This window comes from Ictidomys tridecemlineatus, chromosome 10 (assembly GCF_052094955.1).
Source record: "Ictidomys tridecemlineatus isolate mIctTri1 chromosome 10, mIctTri1.hap1, whole genome shotgun sequence".
NCBI classification, from domain to species: Eukaryota; Metazoa; Chordata; class Mammalia; order Rodentia; family Sciuridae; genus Ictidomys; species Ictidomys tridecemlineatus.
In genome coordinates, this window is record NC_135486.1 from 42,719,622 (window position 1) to 42,736,111 (window position 16,490).

Below are 16,490 nucleotides of genomic sequence, written 5' to 3' on the forward strand. Positions count from 1 at the left end.
AGGGGTTGGTGGACTCACTACATGAAAAGAACTTATGTCCTTAAATGACCTATGAGAATTTAGACCAGCACAAGGAAGAGATGCAGGTATGCTCAGATTTTTGTTCTGGGTTTCTGGGTGAATGACATTAAATAAGATAGAAAATATGGGAGTAATCATGGGATGGAGGTTTTGGAACTTGTTTCACTTGAGTCTTCTTGAATTTGAATTGTTTTTGTGACAACTAGGTGAACTTCTAAATTAGAGGGTAACTAGAGTTATATAATTGGAAATTGAAGAGGTATATAATTGGAAATTGAAGCATGAATACTAGCTTGCATTTGAAGTAATAGGAAGGAAAGGGAATGTCTTATTAGATTATTTAAATACATGTATAATAGAAAACATTTTCTTGGACATTCTAATGCTCTAGGTATAGTCCATATTTTGTGGACCACATACAGTGATCTGATAAATATTGGTCAGTAGAATATCAGGTGAGAAAGTTATAACTAATGGACATGATCTTACTCTAAAATGCCATTCTTGGTGGTGATTAGAAATGTGGTCTTAGCTGGAGCAAATTCTCAAATATAGAATAAGTACTTCTCCTTTGTAATGGATTCCCCAAAAATTTAAACGGTTGTTAGATAGTGTATTTGTCTGATCGGACTGCCATAACAAAATATTACAAACGGAGTGACCTGGACAACAGAAACTTATTTCTCACAGTCTGGAGACTGGAGGTCTATGATGAAATAGGTGGTAAATTTGGTTTTCTGGTGAGGGCTCTTCCCCTGGATTGTAGATAGCTACCTTCTTGCTGAGAACTCCTATGACATTTCCTTTATGTACGGAGGAAGAGAAAGAGAGAAAGAGACGGTGAGTTCTCTGGTGTCACTTATAAGAACACTTAGACATATAAAGTCAGGGCCACTCCTGCATGATCTCAATTAGCTTTACTTCCTTCTTTAGAAGTCCCATCACACATATAGCTATGCTGAGAGACAGGAATTCAACATATGAATTGTAGAGGGGTACAAACCTCCTGTCCAGAACAGATGGGCTAGATCAAAGTTCTCTTGCAATAGCAATTAGATTATGCTCTTAAAGTGCTCTTGGTTCAGTTTTAGAGAGACTATTCTCAATGTCAATTATGTCCTCTAGATCTTTTTTATCTAGGTCAGAGGTCAGCAAGCCATGGTCTATGAGTCAAATTTGGCATGTTGGACAAAATCTGGTTCATCAACTGTTTTTGTATAGCATGTGAGCTAAGAAGGTTTTTTATGTTTTTAAATGATTATGAGGGGGAAAATAATAATTTGTGTCATTTGAAAACCAAATCTCAGTGTCCATAATAGAATTTGGTTGGAAGCAGCCATGCTTATTTGGTAATCATTGATTGCTCGTTAATTCCTACAATGGCAAAATTGAGTAGTTTCAACATAGACCCTGAGGACTGCAAAGTCTGAAATATTTAGTATCTGGCCCTTTAGGAAAACAGCTTCTTGTCCTGATCTAGTTCAATTACAGTAAACCATTCCTTTCAATATGTTTCTTGTTTATTTATGTAGGGCTGAATTCTTCACTCATCTCTCATTAACAGGCTCATTGGGAGGCAACTTTATTCAAATGTGAAAAGCTAGAAGGTCCGATTAAACTTATTTTTATGACAGAAGTGTTGATCTTGCTCAAAGGTTCTCCAAATTAAATTCCAATTCCAATTTTCCACATACTGTGGTGCAGAGCTATGTGTCATCTAATGCGTGGTTCTCCGAAAATTTAAGCTTATCAAAATTGCTTCTTGAGAAAATCTTTTACTCTGCCTAAGGGTAATATTGCTCATATGAAGAAGTGGGAAGATTTTCTTCTTGGCAATGATCCAAGTCAACCTTTTGGTTTTCACAACATGATAGTTCATGTCTTATATCTAGTTTATGCATCAGTCAATAATAAGTACCTGCTCTTTGGAATCTCCTCAACTACCTTAGTCCTCATTGTGTTTTAGTTCCCAGTGGCCTGCCAGCAAAAGTTGTGTATAAAGGAGTTAGTATATCAAATAGAATAGAATATATTATTCACCATTTTATATTTGGCTACAAAAGCAGAATAGCTAATTTCTGCTCTTTAAGTGAACTGGTATGGACAAACAGGACTATTAGGTGGTTAAGCTGCTATATAACCATGAATCCCCAAAATACAGTGACTTAAATAAAGTCAATATTCATGTATATGTCAAAGCATAGTGTCAACATGAGTGAAATAGATTGTGCCCACATGGTCATTCAAGACTCCAGTTCTTTCTCTCATATAGCTTTGGATCTATTGGAGTGCCATCCATCCCTGCATAGGTCAAGCTGAGGTCATGGCCATGTCCATATTCCAGGGGAAAGGTGAAGAACGAACATGCAAGCACATACCCAATGTTTTGCAGCTAAAACCTGAAAAGACACTCACTTCTTTTTGCATTGCACTGGTGCAAACACATTCCATTGTCATTTCACATGGCTATAAGTAATTGCAAAGGAAATTAGTGAAACATAGTTTCTAGCTAGGGGACAAGGCACCAGTAAAAGGAAAAGAGTTAGAATAGATACCATGCAATAGCTAGTCCTTCCAACATGTTGACTAGATTTTTCTATGTTCTATCTGTCAGCCAATTTAGGTAATTATAAAGTCTCATGTTTTTTAAACACATCTTCAACTCACAGTAGAAATGTTTTTCTCTAAATGCTCTGCAAAATTATATTATCAAGATTTGTCTTCCCATTTTTTTCATCTTTTCGTAAGATGAAAAATGCTGAAAGTATCATGCATATTTTAGAAAGAGAAAATACCCTACTCCAATACTAAATGGTTACTAGATGCTAAGCACATATTATTTCATTCACTACTTATTGCAAAATTTTAGGGCAGTTATTATTATCCCCATATTTCAGCCAAGGAAACTGGAAATCAGTGAATTTAAATTGTTCTAGATTATAATGATAGAAAAATGCTAGAACTGGGACCCAAATTTGAAGTGTCCCTCATTACAAAGGTATCCCTATGGCTTTTGGTCATTTTTTTCTAAAAGAATTTGAAACTGTGAGAAAAGAATGAATCACCAAGAGGCAAATTGGAATATGAAAGGAAGACTCAGGAAAGAACTTAGGGAAAACATTTATTTAGGGGATGATGGGGACAAAAATGTAGATGGTGAAATTGAAGGGTAATGATCCTCTGGGGAACATTTCAGTGGTAAGGAATCATTCACAGTGTTGGCTGCCACAAAGAAGCATATAATGGGATGGCACTGAGAAAAGCGCATTGATTGGGCCATTAGATGATTATTAATGACTGTAAGAGGACCACGTCAATAGAGGATAAGGAAAGAAGACTGGAGTACATCAGGTACACAGTGAAAAGATGGCAAAACAGTACAAAGGCAGATGCAGTCTATTTGTTTTGACAACTGAAGTCATGGAAAAGCAACCTGGGGAACAAGGTGAGCCAACAATGGTGATTACACTTTAGAAGAGGTGAGACTTGGGATTATTGGAATCTATGTTACAACAAAATAAATTTAAAGAAAGTCAGAAAATTTTCCAATTATAAAATTGGTGGTTTCTAATTAAGGTAGATGCTTTTCCATGATTTTAAATTCTCTATTACTAGTGACACCTTCATGCTTTATAAAATTTCCAGAGCATTCACTGAGATATTATAATCAGGAATCAAAATCATTAGTCTCTGAATTCCCAGTGCTCAGGACAAAGAAAGCAATAAATAAATGTTTGTAGAAGGAAAGGAAGAAGGAAGAGAAAGGAGGAACAGAAAGAAAGAGGAAAAAGAACATGACAAGGATTACATGAGACAAGATATCATTATCTGAAGTTTGGGCTGAGCTATTGGTGACAATATTTGGCTAATTTTTCATCTCCTTTCTTCAAATATGCTTATAGTTTAGATGAAGATGTCTCCCAAAAGCTCACACATGAGATAATGCAAGAATTTTCAGAGGTGAAATGATCAGATTATGAGAATTGTAATCTAATCATATGAGTTACTCCACTGATACGGATTGACTGAGTGAATCACTCAGTCAATGAGTGGTAACTGTAGGCAGGTAGGGTGTGACTGTAACAAGTAGGTCACTAGGGGAAGGTCTTTGGGGTTTATATTTTGCCCCTGGTGAATGGAGCTCTCTCTTTGCTTCCTGGCTATCAAGTCCTGAGCTGCTTTCCTCTGCCCCGCCCTTCCGCCATGATGTTCTGCCTTACTTCAGGCCCAAAGCTATGGAGTCAGCCACCTATGATTTGAGACCTCTGAAACCATGAGCCACAGGTAAATTTTTTCCTTCTCTAAGTTGTTCCCTTTGGGTCTTTCAGTCATAGTGATGCAAAGTTGAATATAACAAGTACTTTCATTTTCCACTACCTCCAGTGTTTTTTGACTCTTTTCTGATCTTGTTAATGAATCAACCTCAGAGGAAAAACTGCTCTCCACCACAGTCCCTTCTGTGGGTATTTTCTTACTTGTCTTTTGTTTTAGAGTGAGCACTCAGAATGGGAAGGATCTCACTAAATCATTCTTGAAACCATGCTAATAACTGTTAACACTAAATGCATGAGAAATTTCAAGGAATTTGATGCCAGCGCCTTAAGTTTGAGTTTGGGAACTGCTACTTACTAACTATAATTCTGGGTAAATTACCAAGTGTCAGCTTACATCTCAACAGGCTTTTCTGGAATTTGAATGAGCAATTTAAGTGAAAGAGATTTTGTATTTCTTCTTATAAAATGTGACATTTTTTTTTCTACCACAAATATGTCTTAAGTATATTTTACTTAGGCCAAAACATTTTGTTTCTTTCTACAAAGCAGGAATAAAAACCTCTCATCTGTACTGGGACCAGGAAGATGGGGTCTGGGCCAGATGGCAAGGGCATCACCTGCCTAAAGGGGCAGCCTCTGTCCAATTCCAACTAGTTTCCTTTCAGAAATGTGGGGAGTGTTTCATTGAAGCATTAGAGTTTTCAAATGAATCCCCAAATCATTATCTTTATGTGAAATCTTCTAATTGTTAAATGGTGGTAAAATACTACTTTTTCAAATACCATAGGCAAAATATACATAGAGCATGAAGGAAAGAAATATGGCCAGTGTTGTGCTGCCCATAAAAAGAAAATTAAATAAAAGGATGTTTTTAACCTCAGATGACATCACATATGTGATGCTGATATTTTAAACTGGTTCTTCCAAAACTTTCTAGAACCTATCCCTATCACTCTGTCATTGATAAAATTTTATCAGAAACATTTTGTTACCAAAATGAGGTGTACATATGGAGAGTCATAGTAAAGAAAAAAAATGTTTTTTAAATATACATTTTATAATTTTTTGAAAGGCAATTTTTATTAAGTAAATATTCATGAATTTATTCCTATGATTTTCCAATGCAAGGTATGTTCAATTGTAGTTTTGCACTGTTCAGCATTGTGGGCTACGTGCCAATATCTTTCTACCAATCAAGAAACAATTTAAAATTAAAGTTGCAAAAACTTGATGACCCTTTCATAGAGGAGTGACTAGTTAATTTACTTAAGATAGCAGGTTGCACAAAGGAAGACAAAGATAATGCAACATGCTTTCACAGAGCTGACCCTCTTCTGAGAGTTAACCTTTGTGCTCACAAATAGTTATCTGAAAAATTTCTAAGGTATGAATGGAAATAACAGCAGATTGCATTACCTACATCCCGAAGGTCAGAGGTTCAGATTACTAAGGTAATGAAACTTCAGCGAGCTGCTTCAGATCTATTAGGTTTGTCAGTTTTTATAAGCACACTTACTTCAGGCATGCAATTATAACCTAAAGGACCTATATTGGTGAAAATTCAGCAGCCAGATCTTCACTGAAGTATTCAAATGTCAGGTGAAGGGGGAGAGCCTACCTTTATGAGGAGGCTTTTCAGATGAATCAGTTGGTCAGGCAGAGCAAAAAGGAAGAGGGAGACAAGTGAAAATAAACACAAAAATGCACCTCCAGTAAAAACTTTATATTTTTCCCAGGGGCATTTCAGAGAGTAATTGTAAGATCAATTAACTTATATTCTTCTATTGAAATAGTTTAAGAGATCCCATCTGATCATTTTAAACTTTTATCCTTACGAAAACCCTAGAGTTAGTGTGTTCTGTTTTGTTTTGTTTTTGCAAAAGTGGATTATTTGGGAGCAACTTAGATAAGGGTAACTAGTACTATTATAGCTTAGATCTGGAATGTCTCCCCATAGCCCATGCATTCAAGGTTTGGTTGCCAGCCAGTGGCACTGGCGGGAAGTATTGGAACCTACAGGGGATGTGGCCTAGTGAAAGGAAGTTAAGTCACTGGGCCATATTCTTGAAGGGATATCAGGACCCTGGTCCTTTCCTGTCTCTTACTTTGCCTTTTTTTTTTTTTTTTTTTAAAGGAGAGAGAGAGAGAGTGAGAGAGAGAGAATTTTAATTTTTTTTTTTTTTTTTTTAGTTTTCGGCCGACACAACATCTTTGTTTGTATGTGGTGCTGAGGATCGAACCCGAGACGCACGCATGCCAGGCGAGCGCGCTACTGCTTGAGCCACATCCCCAGCCCTCTTACTTTGCCTTCTGACTGCCATGAACAGCACAGCTTCCTTTGCCATGTGCTCCTCCCCACAGGCCCCAAAGCAACAGAGCCAACTGACTATGCACCGAAACCCCTGAAACCATGACCCCAAATGAATCCTTCCTTATAGATTGATTTATTTCAGGTATTTTATCGGAGTGACAGATAGCTGACTAAGTACAATTGCTGATTTCACTTTGCAATTAATGATATCAAATACTGGTTTTAGTTCACAATTAATATCACAAGTGATATCACTGAAGCCAGTGAACTCAGATTTCTAAATGAAGCATTCCCTTTTTTAGGTTGTAACAAAACTCAAGGATAGACCAAAATTACATGGTTAATATAATTACATGGTCCAACCAGTGGTAACTTTACATCTTTTTATATGATAATAGATGTTACCCTAGTTAGCATAGTTTTCTTTCATAAAACAAATATTTTAATTGAGCTTTACAAATAAAATATTTCTCAACATTTAGAAATATTCCAACAAGATTTGATCCCATGATTTGCCAAATGTCACATTATACCTTAAGAATGAGTGCAACATATATTTCCATAGTAGATTCAGGATTTTTTTTCTATTTTTCCTGATTATCATAATGGATCACCAGAAATTTATAGATCAGACATTAAATACTACTTCTCTGACCAAGGAACTTAGAAATTTCAGTTATTCCAAAGTTACAGGAACAGATTAGATCTCTCTTTGAGCTCTTCCAAACACCTGTAAAGAAGTGTTTTCATTAAGGTGAAGGTCAGACCTTACATTATTAAGGTGAGTCCAGTGATGATTTCTAGGCTTTGTTTTTTGAATTAAGCAGAGATTCTATCCATAAGCAACACGGACGATGATTCACTCAGAAAAATATGGCATATTATTGCAATTCAATTAAGTGGTTCTTGCTAATGAGTAACATATTTCAAGATGTGGGAACTGAGCTCTCTGTATAGAGGTACCTAGCCCTACATTGTATCAAGTTATTACAAAGACATTTCTATCACACTATCAACTATCCATCACATTTCTATAGTGACAGAAACTACATTCCCCATCCAAAGGGAATATAGGAAGGGCGAGCTGGTCCAAGAAGAATGAAGAAGTAGAATAGCACATGGACCTCGCCTTTTTAGTTTTTGTTTTTTAACGTGTCCATTTTTAATTCCTTTGGGTATTAACACATGAAGCAGAAACAGAGAATGAGGAGCTTACTTACTTGGTTTAGCCCATCTCACATCAATGGCTGTGTGGTTGAGAGCTCTTATGGTGAGGTTGGCTCCTCTCTCTGGAAGACCACCTAATGTCGTCACAGTCACTTCTTGGCTTGGAGTAAAACCGACACTGTTGTGTACACAGAGCTTATACCCATAGGTTGTAAACCTAAAGATTGTTTTGTTATAAAAGAAAAAAAAGCATAGAAATTTGCATTTTATAGAAAACAAAATCCATAATTTCCTTATAAAATACAGGGTTTCCTTTGTGCCTTCCATAAAATGTTCAGGTTTCCTTTTCCACCTAGAAAACACACTACTTACTTCTTTCCTCCTTACATAAAACATCATTATTTTTGTAACTCTCCAAATTTACCCAGGTGTTGGGGAAATATTTTATTAGGAATGCTAAACAAATACCACTCTTAAAAAAAAAAAACGTAATTTATTGTTTTCACATTCTTATTGTTTTCCAAAGTGAAGAGCATTACAGCTCAATTCAAGATACAATTACGAATCTGGCGACCTGCCAGCTTTCTATCTCAATTTGATATGGAGAGTTTCATGCTCTTCTTTTGGGAAACATATCCGTTTTCAAATATCAGCCTCCTCATCACCATTTTCTTCCTATACCTCCATTTCTTTCCCATAATCTCATTGGCAGACAGATAAACCCCTAAATGAAATCCTAACTGTGACCAAAGTATACAAACATTCTCCTGCTGAGAGTTTTGCTACCATGAGCTGTGTTTGGCTGTAGTTTGAGCTCGGGTCACTGCAGTGAATAATGAATATTACTTTGCAGAAGGAGAAAACTGGACATGGTGATGTGATTCAAGGAGGACATTCCAAGTCATATATTAAATCAATGATAGAGTAAAGCCACCAATTTTTCTAACCAGAATGCTATACTGCCAGCATGATGATGATGATGATGATGATGATGATGATGATAACAACAAGGTAAAAATCTTGTCTATCCATACCTAGATGATGTCATACCACTGGGGCTTGTCCTTTGAGTTATCTTTCTAGCAGAGGGACATACTTTTTTGCTTATGTATCCAAACAGTCCAGCCAAATTTTCTTTGCAACCACCAGTATGAATATGAAGGATGGTGAGTCAGGGTTAAGAGGGAGGCAGGTCTGTGACAATGGAATGAAGTAAAGCTAATGGTGCACACATGGGAATTGAACTGGTGACCTTGGCTTCATTAGCTCTCTCCCTGGGCAAAATACTTATATTTTATTCCATGAAATGGCTTAAAGGAATTTAGATAGAGTGTGGATGTCTAAATTTTCCTACAATATTTGAATTTTTCTTCTATGTCTTTGCTATAATACAATATATTTTATGACTTCCTCATTTCCAAAATTAGATCCTTTCCACTGTCCATTATTTTATTTAATTTAGAAATCAGCAGACATTTCACTTGATGACATGCATCTCTCTTTTCAAATTTCACTCGTGAAGTTAAACTTTTAAGGAAATATGATCTCATATGCTCTTAAATGAAATGCTAAATTATACTATTTTCATTATATCTAAAACCATCTTTATTTGGTAATAATATATACCTATGACTTATCTATATGTTTATATTGATTCATATTTCACCACTTCATTTTAAAAAAGAATGTGTTAGTTGACTTGGAGTGTTTTTTCCATGCACTGTATATATTGCTTTTTAAGTGGACTTAGGTGTTGATTTTTGCTATCAAGTGAGATATGCCATTTAATTAATAAAAGAATTCTTTTGGGAAAAAAATGCTAGATCAGTTGACATCATATACTCATGTGAAAACTTATTATATATATCAATTAATTTCTTCTCTAAATAGTAATATGTTCACTAGGGATGTATTGAAGAATATACCATTTCCAACCATATGAGAAACAGTTTTTGAAATCTTATACAGCCAGTCAAATCAAGTATTTGTAGGCCAATTCAGGTATATATGAGTATTATAATTGAGACCATCCTGCAGACCCCCTCCAGCACAGCAAATACTAAACTTTGTTGTGCCATAGATATTACTGTGGTATTTTCCTTGTAAAAGACAATATTTAATAAAATTTTATTTACAGGACAATACTCATCTCAAGGTTTGGTTGTAATTACTCAAATGAATTAGTACACTAAATTTTGCTAACATGACACAATTTTTCATCTGTTTATTTACTGAACAGATAATTTTATAAATGGATGAACAAATATTTTATAGCTACTAAATTTAATAATTACTCATGGCTTCATAGCTACACATAAATTTTAAGTCATATATAATTTGGTAAGTTAGTGACATAAAAATTTACTTCTCCTATAGAGAAGTAATCTCTAGTAAAACATAGCAAAGTTCTTCTTTGGAAAAATATTGAAAAGAGATTATATTGCTTTTCCCTGTTTGAAAAACCATCACTTCATTTATTTATTTGTTCAAACAATATTTATTGAATACTAATAATGTGCCAGATGATATCTGTCCTCCTAAAGTCACAATACAAATAAATTTTTATAGAAATGTGTTAATAAATGAGAACATCTAAAATACTTATTGACTTATTTCATTTTGTGTGTGTGATGCTGGGGATTGAACTCAGGGCCTTGTGCATGCTAGGCAAGCATTCTACCAACTGAGCTATATCCCCAGCCCTGACTTCTTTTTCATGGAATACACTTTGGATGGAAGCACCAACTTCAACCTTACCTATTCAGGGAAGTCTTAACAGGGGAGGTAACATTTGGGCTAGATTTTGATGACAGTGAAGACATTTGTTCAGTTAAAGGTGTTATTCCAGGGCAAAATGTGTGAAGGCTTACATCTGGAAAGGGAGAGTCCGAAGTGTTTGGGACGCCAATAAAATTCTTCAGTGCAGCTACGGAATGCCTCTGGTTATTTTCATCAGAATTAAAAATGTGTCAACTTTATTGATGTCCTAACAGAATTCATGTGTCAATGTTGTCACCAATATAAATCATGCTTCTGAAAATGCAGGCTGTTTAGTTGCCTCTTTCACTAACTTCCTCCTATCTGCCACAACTCCAAGTATGCTTGAGTTCAATCTCACACAGACAAGGACTTGAGAAACCTTGTATTTCAGTGTTCTTTACCCTCACATTCTTTGTGGGAACTAATAAGGAAGCAAACAAATGATAACCCAATACTCTTTCCATTGCTTAAATCAGCAGTTGTTAAAAGCTTCCAGTGATGTCAAATATGTGGTCTTCAAACCTTTAATTTACTGATTCCAAACATGTTACTGTAGATTTTTCGCTTTGGGATGGAAGGGCAATGTTTATCACACTCAAAAGTGTTTTATACAATACTTTTTAGATGATGAGTGAAAGTTATCACTATTGTTTCTGTAGCTCTCTATACCTATGCTACCAGAATGTCACAGGTAAAATAATTTTATTGCAATTTCTGCCTTTGTTCTACTATGTCATAAATATAGAAAAGAAACAGAAAGACTTTAGGGGGGGAATCCTATGACAAGCTGCATCTTTTCAGATTTGGAGGCTCATATTTTTTCATGTAGTAACGTTTAACATGAAGACCTTTAGGAAAAGACAGTATCAGGAAAATTAAGAGCAATGAAAAATATCCCAGAGGAGAAAGAACTGTGATTCCACCAACCTAATGTGAATACGAAATAGATACATCTTGTCTCATTTTGAATCAAGTACACTGCTATGAGATCTCATACCAATGTTGACAGAAATTGGCTTTTGTTCCCAAACACAACTTTTCTTTACAGTTTGATGTGAAGAAAGAAACTACAAAGATCAACTTCATCTTGGTAGTCATGGGAGAAGGTTGTCCCTCTATTCACTTTCCCTTAGTGCAAGGCTAACTTCTTAATAGCACCAAATGGGATGTATTTATATCACAGGAATGCATGCTACGGAACTGTCCCAGTCTCTCCAGAAAAATGTCATCTGTGTACACTTAATCTCCTTACACAGGGGCAGAACAAAAGCATTATTCTTCTGAATGGTTTCTCCCACAGAAACTGCATCCTTTTTTAGGACTTGAAAAACTTTCATTTCAGTAAACTAAAATAGCATATTAGAATCTATACTCATATGATTTAAACTTAAAGAGTTTAAATTTAAATATATGATAAATGTATAGTTTAAATGTTTGATAAATGTATCATATATTTAACTCAAGCATTTGAATGTAAAAAGAAAGAAGTCTAACCTTTCTTTGAAAATAAGATGAAAATGTGCTAATTTTGAATGCTTTCTCTTAAAGGTAATACTATCAGCGGGTTCTTGAGGAATTACATGGAAGTCTTTATTAAAACTCTTACTACAAAAGAAATACTCAGAGGAATTTATAAATAAGTGGAAGGAGCAGAGGTTGGAAGATATCTCCTTTCATAAACTTAATGACAGCTGTGTGATGATTATCAGCAAGTCAATATTTTCCCTGAAATAGAACAAAATCTACTATTTCTCATATTCATTCTTCCTTTTCAAATCCAGAGCAAAAACAACTTGTTTTCTGCAGTTTTATCTGCTCACTCACTGAAGAACCAGGGCAGCATTAGTCGCTGAAGACGGTAAGGGGAGATTGACGTTTAAAATGAAGGAGGTCACAGCCCTCTTGTTAAACCCAGCCCGGCTCACATCCACAGCATCACACAATAACGGCACGTACGCCAGATTTTCCCAGTGATGAAAGTGTCAGGAAACCCAAAGTTATGGTTCCCCCAACAACCATAACTTGGTCACTTGGCACAGAATTATTTAGGAAGAAAAGTTTGAAACTGACAAGTAGTATAAACCTGCCGTTTCACGGAGTCTGTCCCTGTCTACACAGCAAAGCACAATTCAACAATGAGGACACTGCCTGCACAATTCAGACAAGAACTGTCCTTTAACAACAATAAGTATTTTTGTTTGAATTAAATTATCTGGATAATCGGTTCAATATTCTGTTTTGTGTAGGTAGATAGAAAAGGAAGACAGAAACTATTAGAATAACCTGAATTTCAGGATATCCTACATTAAATTGGTGTATTTTTCTATATATTATAAACACATAACTAACCAAATAGACCACTTGAACAGGAAAAATGACTTCAATTTATATTTACTCTCACAAATATAGTAATAAAGAAATGCCCAGTAAATCTTCAGTTAATTTTTTTCAGGAAAACCTCCATTTAAAAGTGAACTCTAAATGTAGCTATAAAAATAAAAAGCCAAGATGGGAAAAAAATACTTCAGTGTTCCCTTTATTTATGTAGATGTCAGTGAAGAAGTAAATGGGGAATGGTAGAATCTGGGGAGATTAGAAAATTACATATTCCCCCTAAAATTAATTGAATTCGATTTAAAAATTATTAAAAACATTAGACAGTCAAATGGATAAAACAGATAAATACAATTGGTATTCTATGTCCCAAAGTTCCACATCCTCAGACTTAACCAATCATGGATGGAAAATATCCGAAGTAAATGTTTTTTCCACTGTGAGACTTGAACCCAGGGCTTCATGCATACTAGGCAAGTACACTGTCACTGAGCTATGCCCCCAATTCTTAGCTGGAAAATATTTGGAAAAAAAAATGCATCTGTTACTGAACATTTCCAGACTATTTTTCTTGGTATTGTTCCCTAAACAACATTGGCATAACAAAGATTTACATAATATTTACCTTGTACTAGGTATTATAAATAACCTAGAGGTGATTTAAAGTGTATGGAAGGATGTGGGTAGGTTATATGCAAATTCTTTACAATTTCATATAGGCATTTGTGGATTTTGGTCCATGGAGGGGTCCAGGAAATAATTCCTTGTGAATAAATACCAAGGAGTAACTGTGTAGGTCAAGGGGAAGGATCATAAAGGAGCAATGACAGAAGTGTGCAGCAACACCAAATGGCTTCTCAGTTCTGCTACCACTGTATTTGGAGACTGCAGCTAACTGACCAGTAGGGCTGGTTGTCTTTGGCTGTTGTCAGGAGGGCAACGGAAGCATCTGACCAAATAAGATAGATTCCTTTAAACAGAAAAACAGAGTCCACCAGTGAACTAACTTCCAGTTTTCTCTCATTTTAGGGCTTTTAAGGGCAGAAGGGTAGAAAACAAAAAAAAAAAAAAAAAAAGAAAGAAAGATAGATAGAAAGACAAAGCAAGTTCTTGCAATATGAAGACTCATGCATTTATTTTGAATGTTAAGAGAGAATGCAGGGGCTGGGGATGTGGCTCAAGCAGTAGCGCGCTCGCCTGGCATGCGTGTGGTCCAGATTCGATCCTCAGCACCACATACAAACAAAGATGTTGTGTCTGCCAAATACTAAAAAATAAATATTAAAAAAATTCTCTCTCTCTCCCCCCCTCTCTCTCTCACTCTCTCTTTAAAAAAAGAGAGAGAATGCATAGTTTTTACTATACACTGTTTAAAAGGGTGTAGCAATTATTTGAATATTAACAACAACAAAATACTTTGCTAGTCCTAACAAGAAAAAAACAAAATAACAACAACAAAAAAACTTGATATTCGGCATTATGAGGCTACTCAAAAGATTTCTTCAGCACCTTTTTGTTATATACACTTCCCTTTTAGAAGTATTTGTCATGAGCATGCTTATTTCAGCTCACATTCCAATTTAATTTGTGTGGATTTTTTTTTTCTGATACACTTTAGATTTGTTCTTCTCATTAAGACATCTTAGAGGAATCACTTAAACTTCTCAATTAGGATTCTGGCCTTGGTGCTAATTCTCTCAGAAACTATTGTTTCTTCTATGAAGAAGCAAAATTAACTCTGTGGGATTTATTCTGTGTTTCTGCTGAATATATCACAGTTGAAACTCAGATTCAGTAATGTTAGGTTATCTTTATTTGGAAACTGTTATCGTTAAGGCACTTAAAAGTTCTTAGATCATAAGAAGTTACTTTTTCTAAATGATTTTACTGGGTCAAATTGGTGACTATGAAGTTAACTGTGATGATAGCAATTAATATGTAAATTGCAGTCCCTGGGGATGGGAGGAGGGCTCTCCAGCCACATCATGAGTTCTGCAAGGACAAGGTCTATGCTGGATTTATCTTTTGTTCCTTATCATTGTGGCTCAGTATATAGCAAGAAAAAATAAATTGTTGAATAAATGAATTCCTTCAACTTAAGCAATAATCACATAGGAATGCCAAGTGAAGTCAATAACAGATGAAAAATAGTTGAGAATAGTATAATGACTGTGAAAGTTTAGGTTGAATAAAAAGGATCTGCCCATAATCGACCATCTCTTACTTAAAAAGGTGACAATTTCATATGGTTTATTCTGTTGCTTGGTTACATATTCATGCTGCCTCTCGGCAAAGAATCTTAGAATATCTATTATGTTTTCCCACAATTCTTTTAGATAGGGTAAGTTTTCTGAGTTTGGCCCATTCCCCCAAAGAGAATAATAAAGACTACAGTTAATATTCCTAAGGTAGTTAAGGAATCAAAACACCAAGGACCCTTGATTGAGTAAGCATAGCCTTTCATTTAACATGTGTTTTGAGGTCTACTAGGCGCCAGGGACTATGGGAGGGCTTAGAAGACAGAGAAATCTATCTTGTGGTTGATGTCATGATGTAAGGTAGTATCCAGGCAAGCAGTCAGGCTGGTACATCACAACAATAACGGTGCTATGTTAGGGGATATGCTATGGAAATACCTAAAAGGGAAGCTGACTGGAACCAGCAAGTGATGGGCAGGGATACTTTCTGGAGCAAGAAACTTCTAGGCCAAGACTTGAAGGATGATTTCATTGGGCATGGGAATATTCCATAATGGGGAGAAGCAGAGTGAGCGAGTGGCATCCATTGGAGACATGTATTGCCAAGGCCTTGGTAAGAAGGGGTAGGAGGAGAGGCTCAAGTTGTGACAGGTTCAGAACACAGCTATTCAGTGGTGCGTCCGGATAAATCACTAACTTGGCAAAGTTACTGAGAAGTATGACTGACAGGTTTTTATAAAGTAATATTCACAGATGTTGAAATATGATTATAGTGCTTAGACCCAAGAAACATTTGAAGTCACTTAATCCCACCAACACCTCATTTTTAAGGATAACAAAAGTGAAACTCAGAGTCCTAAAGTGATTTGCTTGAGGTCACTAAGCTAGTTCTCTAGCACAGGATGAAACAGAACCTTGGGACTTCTTAGTTCTACTACATAGAAATGACATCACTAACATCATCTGTTTGACCATTTCTTAACTTCTTTGAACTCTTTATTAAATTCTTTCAAGTCTCAATGCTGTTCACTAGATAATTTCCTATGGACTGAGTCCATGACTTATAACCAATTGGTTCTCAGAAATGGCAAGCATCTAAGTGTCCACTAATTTACAGTTTTATATATATTCAATATTTCCAAATTCCCCTATGAATTTTCACATCTTGATAGTGTTGTGACAAAGGCAATAGGTTAAGGCTAAAACTCTACAAATTTGACTTCAAAGGCTTATTTTAAGCATGCAGCTAAGATGGCAAACATTAAACATGCTGACTGTTACAGTTCGATGATTAATGCCACAGATAATAACCAAACATATTCCATTGCACAACTGATAACGTGCTCACACAATGAAGACACTAAGATACTTTGAACTGTTCAACATGCCCCAAACTAAATGCCAGCATTTGTTTTTATAGTTTTT

The 16,490-nt window shown here is 35.6% G+C and overlaps 1 protein-coding gene across 12 annotated transcripts in view; it reads right to left on the minus strand.

The window, feature by feature from the left end:
- The window catches only part of Ush2a (usherin), a 738,328-nt gene that overhangs the window by 211,862 nt on the left and 509,976 nt on the right, over positions 1 to 16,490 (minus strand). For all 12 annotated transcript variants that reach the window (XM_078022812.1, XM_078022814.1, XM_078022813.1 and 9 more), the window contains one exon: positions 7,827 to 7,990. In XM_078022812.1, coding sequence (XP_077878938.1) covers positions 7,827 to 7,990 — 164 coding nt within the window. The remainder of the gene's footprint in view (positions 1 to 7,826; positions 7,991 to 16,490) is intronic.